The following is a 15,943-nucleotide window of genomic DNA, read 5'->3' on the forward strand; positions in this document are numbered from 1 at the left end:
TTGAAAAAAAAATTAAAATAAGACACTTACCCGTTAATAAGACATCTGATCCTGCGTGTGTGTCCTTTATGCTGGCTGCAGCGTGTGTGTTCTTGATGCTGGCTGCAGCGTGTGTGTCCTCCAGAGAGCCTCCTTCAGAGCCAAACTGAAAGTAAAAAGCCTGCACACGTGCCCCTGCGATTCTGAACAAGGAAACAAGCTGCTGATCCCTGCCCTAACGGAGATCCCTGCACAGAATTACTGGTAAGTGATCAGAAGGGGATAATCAATGGCATAGAGTGATCAGAAGGGGATAATCAATGGCATAGAGTGATCAGAAGGGGATAATCAATGGCATAGAGTGATCAGAAGGGGAATTTGAACGGCACATGAGTGATCAGAAGGGGAATATGAACTGCACATGAGTGATCAGAAGGGGAATATGAACTGCACATGAGTGATCAGAAGGGGAATATGAACTGCACATGAGTGATCAGAAGGGGACAATCAATGGAACATGAGTGATCATGAGTGACTTTCAACAATAAATGTGTACTGTAGTCTTCTTCATGGAAAAATAAGACATCCCCTGAAAATAAGACCTAGGGCATATTTTGGCATTTCAAAAAATATAAGAGAGTGCCTTATAATCGGGGAAACAGGGTATATTAAAAAAAAGGCTTTAGTTCCTCACATTTTTATGCAATAATTTTGTTCAACCCACTAAATTAAAGCTGAAAGTCTGCAGTTCAACTGTATCTGAGTTGTTTCATCTAAATTAATTGTGGTAATGTACAGAACCAAAACTAGAAAAAAGTTGTCTGTTCAAATATTTATGGACCTAACTGTACATTTTTGGCATTACTCTAATTTTATTATGACAAATTTGAATCTTGCAAATTAAAAAGAGACACATTTAAGATGTATAGGGGAACACGGAGAAGATTCATAAAGGTGTTTCCAAACGTATAAATTCTTCTGACAGTTGAAAGTGAAAATTGGCTTTGAATGATTGAAGCTGACAGAAACATAATGAACTAATAATTCATATGAAATGTGCCACCGACTTATTTGATTGCAAGTAATATTAATTACTGTAAGTTACGGTTTAATCTTTCAGCAAAAGGTGTTAAAAAGAAAATTAGGACTGACAACGAACACATACCTCAGTTTACACAATAATCCTTGAAGGAATTAAAAGCAGTATTTCCTAAAGAACCAGACTGAAGGTGCACGAAGAAAATGAGATATGATGATTCTTATGAACAGATACAAAAAGTATTGACATCCTAAAGGATTAGATGCTGCTCACTTAGCAAAGGGACTGTTCATAGCACTTAAAGCAGAGGTAAACTCGCCAGGAACAAATATTTTCTAGTCATTTTCCAGGTCTGAGATCTTCAGCCAATTAGTTGGGTTGATTAGCCAACCTGGAAAAGTCCTGAAACAATTGTCTGATTTCAGTACATGGGTCTCGTGGCCTTTACTTTACACTACACAATGAGCATATATAAAAAGATTTAAGCCATGGCTTCCTCATATAGTAGTCATTTATATATGAGGGGAACTGACTCTCAACACTGGTTAGAGAAAACTGAATCTTCTTAAAAATGTTTTAAAGCCAAAAAAATATAACTAGTCGTATCTTGCACAGATTTTGGGGAACTAAAAATTATTTTTTTTAACTTTTGTATGCAAAATAACAATGTAATTTGGTTTTACATAAGTGACCCAGGCTTTATTGATCAATGTGAATTATGAATGTTATTGATAGATCCATTTCAAATATGAAGTGAAGGAAATATATAGCTGTCCAGGTGTCATCCTGGTGCAAAGGCTATGATGGTTCTTGAGCTGCTGACGTAGAAAAAGCAAGAAGAAGCAAGTGAAGTGAAGCCAGAAACTTATTCCAGGTCCGTAAATCAGAAATTACTAAAAATATCAGAGAAAGATAACACACAAAAAATCTAGCATGTTCAGAAAAAGTAGTCAGCAGTGACAATTGTATTTCTCTCAGTACATGATTCTTTAAAAAAAAAAAAAAAAAAAAAAAAAAAAAAGGCAATGGAATGTAAATACCTAGTAAAGCAGACATATTCTGGAAGATGTGCAGAAGTTCAGGGGTTACTGAAAGGCTATTTTCCAACGTTGCTAACCTAGAAAAAAATACAAAAGATCATTATAACATTATAGATTGAATTTCTAACAGATAACAGTGTGTGCACATACACACTTGTAGACCATTCCCACATTAAAAATTGGAACAAATTAACTTATATTGCAGTATGTGTTCCTATGAGGGACAGACACTAATGTAGAAACTGTCCAGCAAACTCTCATGTCATAACAGATGCGATAAAGCCATGGGAGGCTAGAATAACCCAGATTTTTTTAGGATTTATTCATGGTCATAAACAGGCCTGGCATAATTAGTATTATAATATGCGATTACACACTGATACGCCTGGTATAATGAATTTATAGTAGCATTAAAAGCACTGCCTGGTTCAGCCCTTTTCATCTGGATCAAACGATACCCTTAACTAGGAAGCAGACACAAATGATATATCTACACTTTCTGTCCTCCACATAACTTGGTACCCTCAAAACACAGAAAGGTAAATCTGAAATGTGAACTGCCATCTAATGATAATCTTAGGAGGCTGCTTATGCCATTCGGAAGAGGTTAGAAGAAATACAGGTGCTGCTAAAGAATGTTAATTGCCCGAATGTAATGTTGTTGTTGTTTTTTTCTTTTATTTTTATTTAGGTACTGCCAGTCAAACACCGGAAACACTCATGAAGATAACTGTGTGACAAGTTGTGCCATAATTACCTGAACACCTGAGCTGCACTCCCATTCTGGGTCAGTGATTCCAAATATATTCATGGAAGGGGATTCGAACACCAGTCAAGCACTTTGTATTTTTTAGAACCAAATCAAAAAAGTAATCTTACATAAAGAGCTGCTTTTATGTCCAAATATCTATAGCCTACATACACACATCAGATGATCTGTTTATCGCTTCAGGGCTAAAATCGGGTGTGTGTACAGTGCTCATCCAACGTTCCTCATGGACCGTCCTGGCGAATCCACAATTGACAAATGTCCGTAATACAAGTTAGGGCTCCCCTCTCCATAAAGCAGAATGGCGCTGTTTGTACAGTGCTAGTTCAAACAACTTTCAGTCTTTTGTCGTTGGAAAGGATTGTGACAGATGCTTTCCAACAACAAAAATCTAAAGTGTATACGCAGCCCTACTTTGTGGAATTTGCCCCTTCCAGCCCTACCACATATGTTATCTCTCTTTTTACACCAACACCAGTGTTTTCATCTTCTTAGCAATTTTTGGCCATTTTGATTAACTGAACTGTACATGTACTGCATGTGTATGGGTGTTTAAAGATCCCAGCATTCTTTTTAATGACAGATTATTAGAGACTACCTCTGCTGACTTCTACCCAAAGAATTTAGGCAGTTCATTTAGCAAAGAAAAATGTCCCCTGGCAAGTTATATTGCAATCAGAGATGATGTGGAATATGATTCATTTTTTTTTTTTTTTTAAATATCCTTGTACTTTTTTGTGGGTTTTCTTTGAAAGTCAACTTTCACCACAGTTACTAAGCTAATGAGCAAACATTACCTATACTTAATATATATACTAGCTATTTGTATCTAAATTAAAGATAAATCAGCATTTTATAAAGCGGAACAAAACCCTGATACACTTTTCTGTCCCTTTTCTGTTGCAGGGGCTCCCATCTTCTTTCTTTCCTTCTCCCTAGTTGCAACCTTTGCCATCTTGATTGGCCACTCCAGAATGGTGTAACTCCCACGCAGGCGCATGGGAGTTCATTTGGACCCAGCAAGCACAGGGGAAGTTGGGATGGCTGGCTATCCGGGCAACCAATGCATGTGCATCTAGTCAATTTTGACAGCTCCAGCGAGTGATTAGGCAGAAGGAATAACGCCTGTCTCTTTCTGCATTAAAGACCTGCCTTATCACAAATTTTTAAACTTGAACTTTAATTCTGCTTTAAATATAAACCTAATAGATGAAAGTTAAATACATCAATTCTTTTTTTTAGAGGCAAATAATTTCAGCGGAGAATAGAATCCCCTGCTGTTGATATTTGCATCCATATTTCTGCTGTTCAAGAATATGTGATACATCAAAGAATTTTCCAAGCCACACTGACTATTTCCAGTCGTTTATGATGTGGGACACATCATAAGACGTCCATTCTGGATGTCAGGAAACCCAAAGCACTGAAACTGAATAAAAAGATGACCTCTGGGTGACGCCATTTCTCTTGACAAATAATGTGAAATCCCCGAGGGGCTTACCAGTGACAAAATTACTTTTTTTCCTTTTAAAAAATCAACGCAAAATACAATAATAGAACGAGAAGCCTTTGCCGCACTCTTTTCCAGATGTGCTGCTAATATTTCCAATCATTATGAAATTCACAGGTATATATAAACTACAAGTCAATAGTGCAAAGAAGGAAGCAGAGCCGTGCTGAAAGAAAACATGGAAAGCTAAATATGTGTTAGGAGCCTTTACTTAAAAAATGACCTATGATAGAAATGCAAAATTAAATGTATATTGGTTCTGGGTCCTCCAAGACATAACTGAGTCAGGAGATGACAAGAGCGGCTCAACAGTCTGATGTAAAATCAATATAAGACCAATTAGAGATCCCACTCTATGTAAACACAAAAAAGGTTTACACTTGCTGTATGTAAACTCCAATTTTGCTTCAAGTCACTTTAAGAGCAATGACAAATACTGGCACAATAAGCATGCTGGTGCTGCCCTCATCAGCTCACCCACAGTAACACTATACATATACAAGTATTTGTATTAAAACACATTAATAGTGTAAATAATAAAAAACAAAAAACAAAAACAAAACTAATAAATAATAATATCCCCAGCCAGAGGTCATCTGCATGAAGTGAATATTTAACATCACCAACTATCACACACCAAACAGGAACGGTGAACCATATTGCATTACTGCATAAAAGAAATGTGTCAAGAAGCCTATTTTATATCTTTATGTTTTTTTAAACCTATACACCATATTCACATTTAAAGAGGTTGCGATCTGTGCCAATTATATGAAACAAACCAAATATTTTGCATCGTATGAATGCTTAATTCTATGTATTGGTATTGTTGCTATGCTGGTTCTCAGCCTTTTAAACTAGTCAATAACAACTCTATTTAAAAAAACAATAAATAAAGCTGACATTTCTGTTCGTGTTTTAAAATATTTGCATTAAATATACATTTTACATCTGTTCTCAGCTTAATTCATAATAGGGATATTTCAAAGGAACAAAATGATATGTAAAATTCAGACACTGTTTTTTTTGGCTGTACCATGTTAATCCACCTCACTTTGTGATCAGGGAATCTATGATTGTGACCTAAAAGACCTATTTTAAAACACGTTTTGACCACTTTGTGTCTACATGTCTGAATGTGACTGGTGATAGAGGAAGCAGAAACAAGAGGTTACTCAGTAAAGACTTCATAAAATACACTACCAGTGATTCTACAAAGTGGCCCTTGGAATTTAAGTGCAGGGAATTCAGAGTTTTATGAATGCAGGGCTTGTTGGATAACAGGAAAAGCTCAAGTGAGGCTTCACCTGCTGGCTTGAATAGCCAGACAAGGTAATGGGAATCTGCTGGAAACCAATAAATGGTGAATACCATTAAACATTTTTGCAGCTCAGAATGAGATGACAGTTTCTAATGCCTAGAGGATCTGATAAGCTCACTCCAGGTGATAGCTATTGCTTGGAAAACCTGTCTAGACCATTGTTCTTCATCCAAATAAGCCAATATCCCATCCTAATGAATACATGTGAATGTCTAATAGATCTGAAAGCCTACCTATATAGAGGGCAGTCATTTGTCCACACATGGCTGAGCACCCTCCTCCTGTCTCTATGCCCAGGAAATTTCTCATGTATAAAAAATGTGTAGTGCTTGAGTGACCTTTGATCTTGGGTGCAAACATTGATTAACAGGTCTCTTAAAGGTCTATTTATAAGGCAGTAAATCTGAATTTTTGTGAAACATAAAATAATAAAATATTTCCTGGTGGAGACTCAATTGCTGCCATTGAAACACATGGAACTGGAGGACTCTCCACCATGAAATGTTTCAGAAAAATCAGATTTACAGCTTAAAACAATCTCAACGCAAAGATCAACCAATCTCTTTTCCTGTGATAAGAACACTTCAGTGCTTTAATTTACTTTTAGCGCTGCTCTCCCACTGTTCAGATCCCAGCAAAGTACTTCTAGGTACCCTCACAAAAACATTTGGGGTTTAAATGTCCAGTCATTCAAAATAATAATAATAATAATAATTTGAAGCATAATGAAGGCTGGATTCATTTTTCATTAATAATTGGCTCCTAGATCAAAAATGTATTCCCTTCATCTGCCAGTAACTGGAGCATAGATTATAACAGAAAGGACTGATTAGTTAACAAAAGTCAAAGTCAAGTAATTATAACATATATTTGTTATATCAATCTTTTACAAAACTGTAGTAATGGGATAGTGTCATAAATCTGGATCTCCAAACTTTAAAACAATAAAAAAATAAAAGAAATAGTTTAGTTTGGATACACTAAGCCTTCTCAATTCTAGAAACGAAAAAGAAACAAATACAATCATTTATAAGTCAAGCTAAATGCAGTACAGGAAACGCACACAAAGAATAATGACCCTCATTTTCGTGACTTCAGATTGGCTCTTGGAGCTCAGTTTCTGCTAAATGTTTCCTGTGCGTAATACACAAATAACAATTCATTACTGCCGATTGTTAATATAAATCTTGTGGATAATTTATTTATGTTCTGAACGCTAGTTGCCGGAGGGGGGGAAAAAAGACCTAACACGCCTCCCTGTGAAAGCATTTGTCACCACAGAATCACTGTGTCAACCATAGAGAGGAAAACAGCCCAGGAAATAGGCACATAACTCACACGGGCAAAATGACTCTTCAATAGCTATGCCATTATTGTATTCAGCACACAAGAAATATGGACAGAAAAAATCCTTCAGGTAAAATGCACGTCTGATCCTAGATGTGTATGTTCACATGCAACACTGAGGCATGCCACTGGGTGCAGTATTGAAGTTTAACAAGTACAAAAAGAACCATGTTTTATTCACTGTGATGAAAAATGGGATGTTTTCTACAAATGATCACAGAAAATAGTATAAGATTTCAGGTGTGAAGTTTGTAAAGAATGTTCTTACTGCCCATAGCAGACAATATGTTTTCAGCTATCATTTTTCTTCAATTTCAATTTGACCGGCTGCCCTGGGAAAGTTAAACATTTTTCTTCCACCACCACTGATCAAAGACTGAAGATTAAACTAATATTATATATCTGCCTTTAAAAATGACAGATGGCAAACAAAAAATGTTTGCTGGTAGTTGTGGAGCAACATAGCATAGATGTGCAAATACAAACTTGTGTCTCTAGATCTGATTGTACAATATACTGGCTGTGAGCACCAATGCAATTATTATTATTATAATGTATTTATATAGCGCCAACATATTACACAGTACTGCACAATAAATAGGGGTTGTGAATGACAGACTAATACAGGCTGATGACACAGGAGGAGTAAAGGATTCACTTGAAGGATCTACAAGCCAGCATGTAGAATTCCTCTCGGGTTTAGCCTAAACTGAAACTTATCTATTTGTATAGAATTTGTATGTTCTCCTTGTGTTTGGGTGGGTTTCCTCCAGGCACTCCGCTTTCCTCTTTTTATTTGGCTCCCCCCAAAAATAGACCTTAGATTGTATTAATGACATATGACTATGGTAGGGACTGTGAGCTCCTCTGAGGGACATGACCATGGACTTGGTAAAGCGCTGCATAATATGTTGACGTTATATAAATACAACACAACAATAAAAGTAATAAAAATAGCAGTGTAAATGCAGAATTTGGATGTTGCATGTCTTAGGAAAGTGCTAGCTAAGTGTTGATAGCTTCAATCTTCCAATCATCCACCTTCTGTATATATTAATCAAAGGGGTTGTATACAGTGTTCCCTGGGGATCGAAGGCAGTACCAGGCATACCTGATAATACCAAGAATACTGATCTCTACTATATAGGAGAAACAAATGCAAAATAAGGGCTTGAACTGACATTATCTTTAAATTTCTACCTTAATTTTGAAGAAATAGTTGCTTGCCTTACTATCAAGCACATTTATAAAGGACAAATAACACTGTTATATGCTCTCTCTTACTCTGTGCAAACCTATGCTGCTGCTTTCGGAAAATCAGGCTAGTGGTATGCAGGCTTTCCACTCCAGGCTAAATGGAGTGGAAAAGACTCTGTGACGGGAGGAGCACCCAGTCATGGAACTTTTACTGGTCACACAACCAGGCTCCCCTCCAACCGCTAAGTTTTTTCTGCATCACTCGTTTCATTCAGTGGAAAAAGCTGAATGAAATAAATAAAACAGTTACACAAGGACATAAGATTTCTGTACAGCAACAGTCTATGGAATTTATTTAGGTTTTCATACTACCAGGAAGCAATACTGGATTGTTTAGACATTTGTAGACAATAGAATGGGTGCTTATTAAAAAAAAAAATATAAGGTAAGTATTAAGGTAATTTTTTTTTTCAGTAATAGCTTTAGTAAACTAACATAAAACTTAGCTTGTCGTATGGGAAAGAAGAGGGGCTTGACATGCTGAAATCCATCGTTTTGTTACAGCGGAGTTAAAAGTTTCCGTAAGGATGTGCAAAAAGGAAGGCAATATAGATTCACATTTGGGCAATTCTGAAATAATCAAATCCCCCATCTCAGCCAAGGTAAAATAATCGCTATGTGGAGGCGGCACTATTACCAGACGCTTCTATTGACTGAGGTGCAGCAGGATAACATTCATATTTCAAGCGGCTTACCATAATTCCAGGCCATCTTCCAGGAGGTAGACGTGTGGTGGCTGAGACACGTCTGTACTCAGCTGAATTACAGGAAGCAGGAATGGATATAAATTCTGACTGTCTCCTCCTAAGCCCTGTTCCCAAAATCAAATAAAAGCATTAAACCCCTGGCTGAATGTTCTGTTTACTGTTTATGTATACATATGTGGACTGTTTGTGTACTCTATTACATCATAAAAAAAATCTAACTTTGCAATTTCAATATATAATTCTCATAGAATGTGCATACTTTTACGTATGGGAACATGTACCCTTTGATTTGTAATTCAGGGGTAATAATGTTCAGAAGTTAGAAAAAATGTACCTAATGCAGACATTAAGAAATTTGCAAAATCTTACTTGATTGAAACAAAAGTTTGCATAATCTTAATATGTTCATAACTTTCCATAATCTTAATATGTTCATAACTTTCCAAAGTGGATATCCTACCAACACATACTAGATCAGCCTTTCTCAACCTATTTACCCTGGTAAATAAATTTCAGGACTCAGGAAAACCTGATAAAAATGAATCCATTGAGAGCTGGTGCCCCATTATGTTGATGAGCATAAATGAATGACCTTGATATTGTTAGTCAAAATGCCACCCATCCAGATCACTGTGTCACCCCACTGGCACTGCCCAATGTCAATAAACCTGGGAACTATGCAGGCCCCCCTATGCAGAACTCCAGACAAACACTGGAAGAACTCCATGTTTCCACTGAACCCTTGTGGAGAATGACTATACTAGATATAATGTAACCTCTAACAATGAACTTCTCCTATTTGCTTCCCTTTGGTTTTGTAAATAATATTTTCAATGAGTGAACAAAAAAAACAAAAAAAAGAAAAAGTTGATCCTGCTAAAAAGCGATTGAGTTCCTAAGACCTGAACTGAGCTAACAATGCTTTAGTGCAGGGTTTAATTAGCCTACAGACCCCCTCCACTGTTATGAATGTCTTTTTGTAGTCCTAACATACTTTCTGCCCTAGATGCAATTTTTTTGCTGATACTAAAATCTGGTGCATGATTACTCAGAACCTGAGAATACTGTAACACTGTCTATCACAATTTGATTTATATAGGGTAAACTAAAGGATCTGAGAACAAACTGTATGAGGTATGTACTTAAATATAAAAATCATCAATATCTTGAGTGACTTACCTTTACCAGATGTATGAGTGTTGTTAGTATAGCACACCGTAGCATATTGTGCTCTTCACTTTGTTTCCACAGCAGAGGTAAGTACTGGACTAGGCAGCCAACAAAAGGTCGAATCTGGTTTGGAAATGGTAAAGACGGAATGGTATAGATGGGTCATTACCCATAATTCAACATACACACATTAAAAGGTAAATATAAAATGTGTTATTTCAAACATTTGCAATTTTTAAAGACAGTTCTATATGACTGCATGGGCATCACTACTGCAAACTAATATGCAAAAGACTGATATGTGCACCTCTAGGATACTCTTAATTTTCATTGTTGTCACACACTTAAGTTGACTTCACCTATTACTAAGCAGGGATGAGAAACTTTTTGTAAATGCAGGATGCACATGGCAGAAGATTAACTGGTAACTGACTGAAATACGGTGATAGCAACCCCTCTGTTTCTATCATTTCAGGTTTAATTTAAAACAGAAGGTATTCACATTTTAAAACATTTTTCTTAGTTTTAGGATAGTTGGGGAAATTATTTCTTATTGGAAAAGGGTGACTAGTAATATCATGGCGGGTTCAACTTTAAAGTACTCGAGTATAAACTGAGACTTTTATTTGGACCTGAAAATGCCATTAGAAAAAGAGTCTTGGCCTATATATTTGGGTCCGACCACCAGATGCCATTGTGTCTTCATGTATAGTGTTTACCAACTTCTAGCTGTCCGAGGAATTGTTAAGAGTTTGCTGCACACTAAACATAAGGACAGAATGTCATCTACTAGTGGTCAACAATAATGCACAAAAAATCATTTAAAAGCAAATGACACATCATAACCAACTCAAAAGTACAAAACACTTAAACCTGTAAAAAATAAAAAAGAAATTCTTACTAAGCCCATGTGTTTATATTTCCCCACTTTTTTTATATATATATGTAAACAATAACACACCACAGATTATTTTTTCACATTAATTTAATTGGCATTTTTTTATGATTACCATTTTGAATGTTACCTGCAGTGCCTGCATTTTGTGCACTAGGTTTATACTTGAGTTTTCCTATGCTTTGGGGTAAAATTCGATTTCTATTTCTATTATATTTCCTGTTTCCATCAGAAACTCATAATTGATGTCCCCTATACAAATACAGGTAGTCCCTGGGTTACATAAGTAATAGGGACTGTAGGTTTGTTCTTAAGTTGAATTTGTATGTAGGTCGGAACAGGTACATTATTTTAATAAACACAATTAGGACAGATGTTTGTCTCAACATATTATTAGGCAGTGCGGTGTCAATTGTTGTATAAAATCCTCACTATTAATCACAAAGCAACAAAATAAATAAAAATAAAAAAAAAATGTGAAATTTTTGAAGTCTAGACATTCATTAACTTCTGGAGCAAGCTGTGCTTTGATATGCAAAAAAAAAAACAACTACAGAGTTTGTCTTAGTCATTAAGGAGTTACAAGATGTTGCAGAAGAGCAAAAGATTTCTTCTGCAAGTCATGTGAACGGCCCCTTCCCCCAACAAGCCTCTGTCCTGCACAGGAAGGAGCAGGGAAACCTGTTCGTATGTAAGAGTCGTCTGTATGTTGGATGTCCTTAACTCGGGGACTACCTGTACAGGAGAAAACTCCTAGTATTTTTAATAAAATTGGTTACATGCATTTCTGGTTGTAAGAAAGTGAAGCAATATTTTTTTAAAAACATTCTTTAGGTGAAGCAGTATTTTGAAATATGTTAATAAGAGTTTTCCCCTTTCAGACTATGATGGCATAATCATGATACAGTTGCCTTACTGTGCCCAAAAGCATAAATTAACATAAACCATTGCTTACTTGTCTTTCACTGTGGAGAGACACAACTAACTTTCTAATGAAGTTCATGATAAACGTTCATGATTAAATGATAAAGAATGTTTTTGCTTGTCCATCAGTTGAAGATTTTTGTTTTATTTGTTAGGAAGTAATTAATGGGTAAGATTTATAGGAGTAGAAGTTGAACTTCACAGTATTAAAGGCTTTTGTTCCATCTGGCCCACTGCAACATTGCCTGCAAATGACCAATCTGTGCAGGATCGTTACCCAGTTCCATATAGTAACAGGAGCATTACAATTTGTAGCAGAAAATAATGATGGTAACCAGCTTTAGAATCCAGACCCAAAGAACTTTCAGAAATGTACCTCTAACCTTAGAAAGTACTAAAGCTTTTTTGATCCTCTTAGATCATAATGTATAGAAGTTACAATTAAAATTAATTGTTTCCCAAGGTTTGGCCATTTTTTTATAGGAAACAATTAAGATAAGTGTGATACAAAGAAAACATACTATGAGTGAAACACATTTACACGGCCAATTTATTAGGAAGAATAAAATGTAAGAGTTCCCAGAACTACAAGTGAAAGGCTGGACTACATGGAAAACTTAGCCTTGGCAATAGTTTGAATTACCACTCTGAACTTTTTTCTGTACCAGTTGAACTTTTTTTACTCTTTCCTACGTTTCCTCCTACGCTTTCATATTGGTCATTAAGGTTGCCCATTATAATAAAGAATTATGATGACAAGCCTGACTTTTACAGGGAAAGTCAAGTTTTATACATTATTGGCCTGATTTAAAAAAGCTTTCCAAGACAGGAAAAGATAGACTATCATGGGTGATCCAGCAAACCTAGAATAGATTCGAAAAAGATGCATTCCCGGTTTGCTGGATCACCCGTGTTCTCCCAATCTTCTTGGGCCTTGGAAAGCTTTTATAAATCAGGACGAGTTTTGATTTCTGTATCTGCCACTGCCAATGTGTTTAGCATATGCTCAGTAACCACTGCCAATGTGTTTAGCATATGCTCAGTTTGAATCACCTAGTGAGATTGGCATGTTTACTTTGCAATGATGGGTTGAACAACAGAATACAACCTTTTTAACATGGAGGAACCCATGAAACAACTTTGACACCTCAGGAAACCTCAGCTAATTTTTATAATATCTACAACTCACAGTACATTGGCAGGAAATGCAAGTTGAGACTAAAGAAACAACAAAACAAAACAACCCATTTCTGAAAATCTGTGGGGATCAGTTAAGGAATGCTAACTTGATGGTCAGTGAGAGAAGGACTCCCTCATATTGGTGGTTATTTGTAAAAGCACCCCTTGTGCAGGTGGTCATGGGACAATTGGTAAAATGCTCCTTACATTGGCTGTCAATGGGAAGAATACCAAATTGCTGATTACTCGATGAACCCTAGCAACCTCTGGAATGATCCTGGCTGATATAATAGACCATTATTACTTAGTACATAAGAAAAAAGATTTTCTGTTTTTTTTTTTGCTCATGGAAATAAATAAAAGTAAGTAGAGCAGCCCCTTTTGTTTTTTTGTTTATTTTAGACCATGATCTCAAACATGTTTAATTCTATTTACTGAACTATTAAACTGGCTTAGTACGGCAGCTACATTTCTGTTTCAAATATTATTTAATATGCTGGTAAAATAAGAATTTCTAAGTTTAGTTATGAACTTTCTTCCTGCTAGTTTCAGGTCATGCTCCTGTAGACTTGATCTTAGCTTCTTAATAAACATTCCACCTTACTGAGTACTTCTCCATGTACAGCTCCCTCTACATATGTAGCTAAATTTATGACTCCAAATTGCATCCTAAAACAGTGAGGTCTAAGGCCAGGCTCAGAATAAGCTATGCAATATGAAACCATCATTTTCTCTGCTGGTACACCTGCACATCCTAGCCTAATGCATTGCACACATTGTTTTTTTTTAATTTTTAATTTCCATTCCAAAACTCCAGTATGCAGGAGAAAGCTGAGAAAAAACAGATCTAATTTTGTTGTTATTGTAGGTATAACTTAAACACGCTTTCCCTTCACACTTACATACTGCTTAGGCAAAACCTGCCAAATAAAGGTCTCAGAGGGTCTTTCTAACTAGTATATGACTCCTTCTCTTTTTGACTAGCAGGCTTTCTCCTATAAGACCTATGACCTTCATTTGTACAGACACTGCTACTGGCGTGATACTTAGTGCATCCAAATCATCCGAATAAAAGAGAAGAAATAAACCCCACAGGAAAGTCATAACAGGTCTTGGAGTTGAACTCTGATGCAGTGTATAATTCTCTTTATATAATGAAACAAAATTGAAAACAGGATATGCAACACATGTCCAGCTACTATTCCAATTATATAATCTATTTATAGAGTGACAGTCACCTGCACGTTGACCCTCTCTATGACGCATGACAGAACATGGAGCACTTGCATTTTTGTGTCACATTCCGTAACTTGCTGAAGAAGTTGGAAAAGTAGTTGGAACAAGGATTCCAGATACTGAAAATGAGAAAACAGGTATGACATTACATAATTCATTCAGAAGAGCCAGGTATGCAAGTTATATTTAAAGACGCATGTGGGATTCTAGCACATTAATTAAAAGCAACTCAGTGAAAATTATAAAACAAACCCAATAGATGAACTCAATACATACTTTATATACCGTCAAAGACAAGCACCCCATCCCTGGCTGCATTTTTAAGTGTGTTGTGGGTGCGTTGCATTAGTTCTGCTTGCTGTGTCTGTGTGAAGCATTTTCCAGCATAACATGTGTTGTAAACAACAAATGGATTATAACGTACTACACCTAAAACACCCAGTGTAGAGTATACACAAAACATCAGATCAATTGAACTGTGCAAATCTCTTGTCATCTATAATAGTCTAAGCCTCATCAACTATACCTATACTATAAATGCTATATGGGAAACCTAGTAGCCTGGACAGTGAACTCTACCTACCAAAAATAAAAACATGTTCAGCGCTTGGGAAGGCTGCTTATTTAGGATTAATAACTTGCTCTGTGCATACAAGAAGACCAAGGGCAAAGATATTTTAGGCACCCCTAATATATTTGTAAAGGAGTAGGAAGAAGGAACACTCTTGTTATCAGTAAAACATAGAACTAGGCTGAACATATAGTATAATGATCACTCATTAAAGAAGACAATTTCTTGTGATGGCTTATCTGGTAATGTGCGGAAAGTGCCAGTTCTACTGGATACATAAACAGTGGAGCAGAACACCCAGTTAGTAGCAAATATATTTTCTTCCTTTAAAATTAGAGAAAATGATAGAGAACTAGCTTCAGACCTCAGGGATATATCTGCTATAAAAAAAGTGACTTGTCTCTATGGCTACTAGGAAAAAAAATGTCTGTGAAGGAAAGAATGAAGCCAACGTATGTCCTACTTCTCTTCGTTGACATCCATGTTTAACATGCAGCAGTGGGAATATTTGATCTATTACAACATGCTGAACGATGACCTCCTTCATCTTATAATGTTCATGTTCTGATAGTATTGTTACTTCCCCAAAGGGCAACAGCAGATAAAAATAATGGAAATCACTTACACATGTAAGTAAATAACTTGTTTTTAGAAACTATCAACATATCTAGTGCTAGTATTTATAAGATATTGGCCAAAAAGAAAAAAAAGAAAGAAAATTTACCGGTAAGAATTGTTCTGTTCTAAATTCGAAATCATCAACTGGTAAGAAACTGCATTAAGGACTATAACATAATTTCTTGCATAATGAAATTACCCTTGGCAAGATGTTCCCCTCGAAAAAAAATAAAAAACAGAAGACAAAGGACTGATTTCCAGTAGTGTCTGCGTTTTTCCCTATACTTACCTTGTGTCTCTGTGTATAGGCACCCATCTTGGTAGAGAAAGGGTTTTGACCCGCTAGCAAGAACAGTGAATGGCACTGTACTGACATTAGCA

At 36.1% G+C, this 15,943-nt stretch overlaps 1 protein-coding gene across 1 annotated transcript in view; it reads right to left on the reverse strand.

Annotated features, from left to right (window-relative positions):
* The window catches only part of IPO11 (importin 11), a 228,385-nt gene that overhangs the window by 108,156 nt on the left and 104,286 nt on the right, over nt 1–15,943 (reverse strand). Inside the window, exons 18-22 of the mRNA XM_072416367.1 lie at nt 15,669–15,709; nt 14,376–14,492; nt 10,149–10,262; nt 8,958–9,073; nt 2,059–2,135 (exon numbers count right to left, since the gene is read on the reverse strand). Of these exons, the coding sequence (XP_072272468.1) occupies nt 2,059–2,135; nt 8,958–9,073; nt 10,149–10,262; nt 14,376–14,492; nt 15,669–15,709 (465 nt within the window). The remainder of the gene's footprint in view (nt 1–2,058; nt 2,136–8,957; nt 9,074–10,148; nt 10,263–14,375; nt 14,493–15,668; nt 15,710–15,943) is intronic.

This window comes from Pyxicephalus adspersus, chromosome 6, assembly GCF_032062135.1.
Source record: "Pyxicephalus adspersus chromosome 6, UCB_Pads_2.0, whole genome shotgun sequence".
Classification (NCBI taxonomy): Eukaryota; Metazoa; Chordata; class Amphibia; order Anura; family Pyxicephalidae; genus Pyxicephalus; species Pyxicephalus adspersus.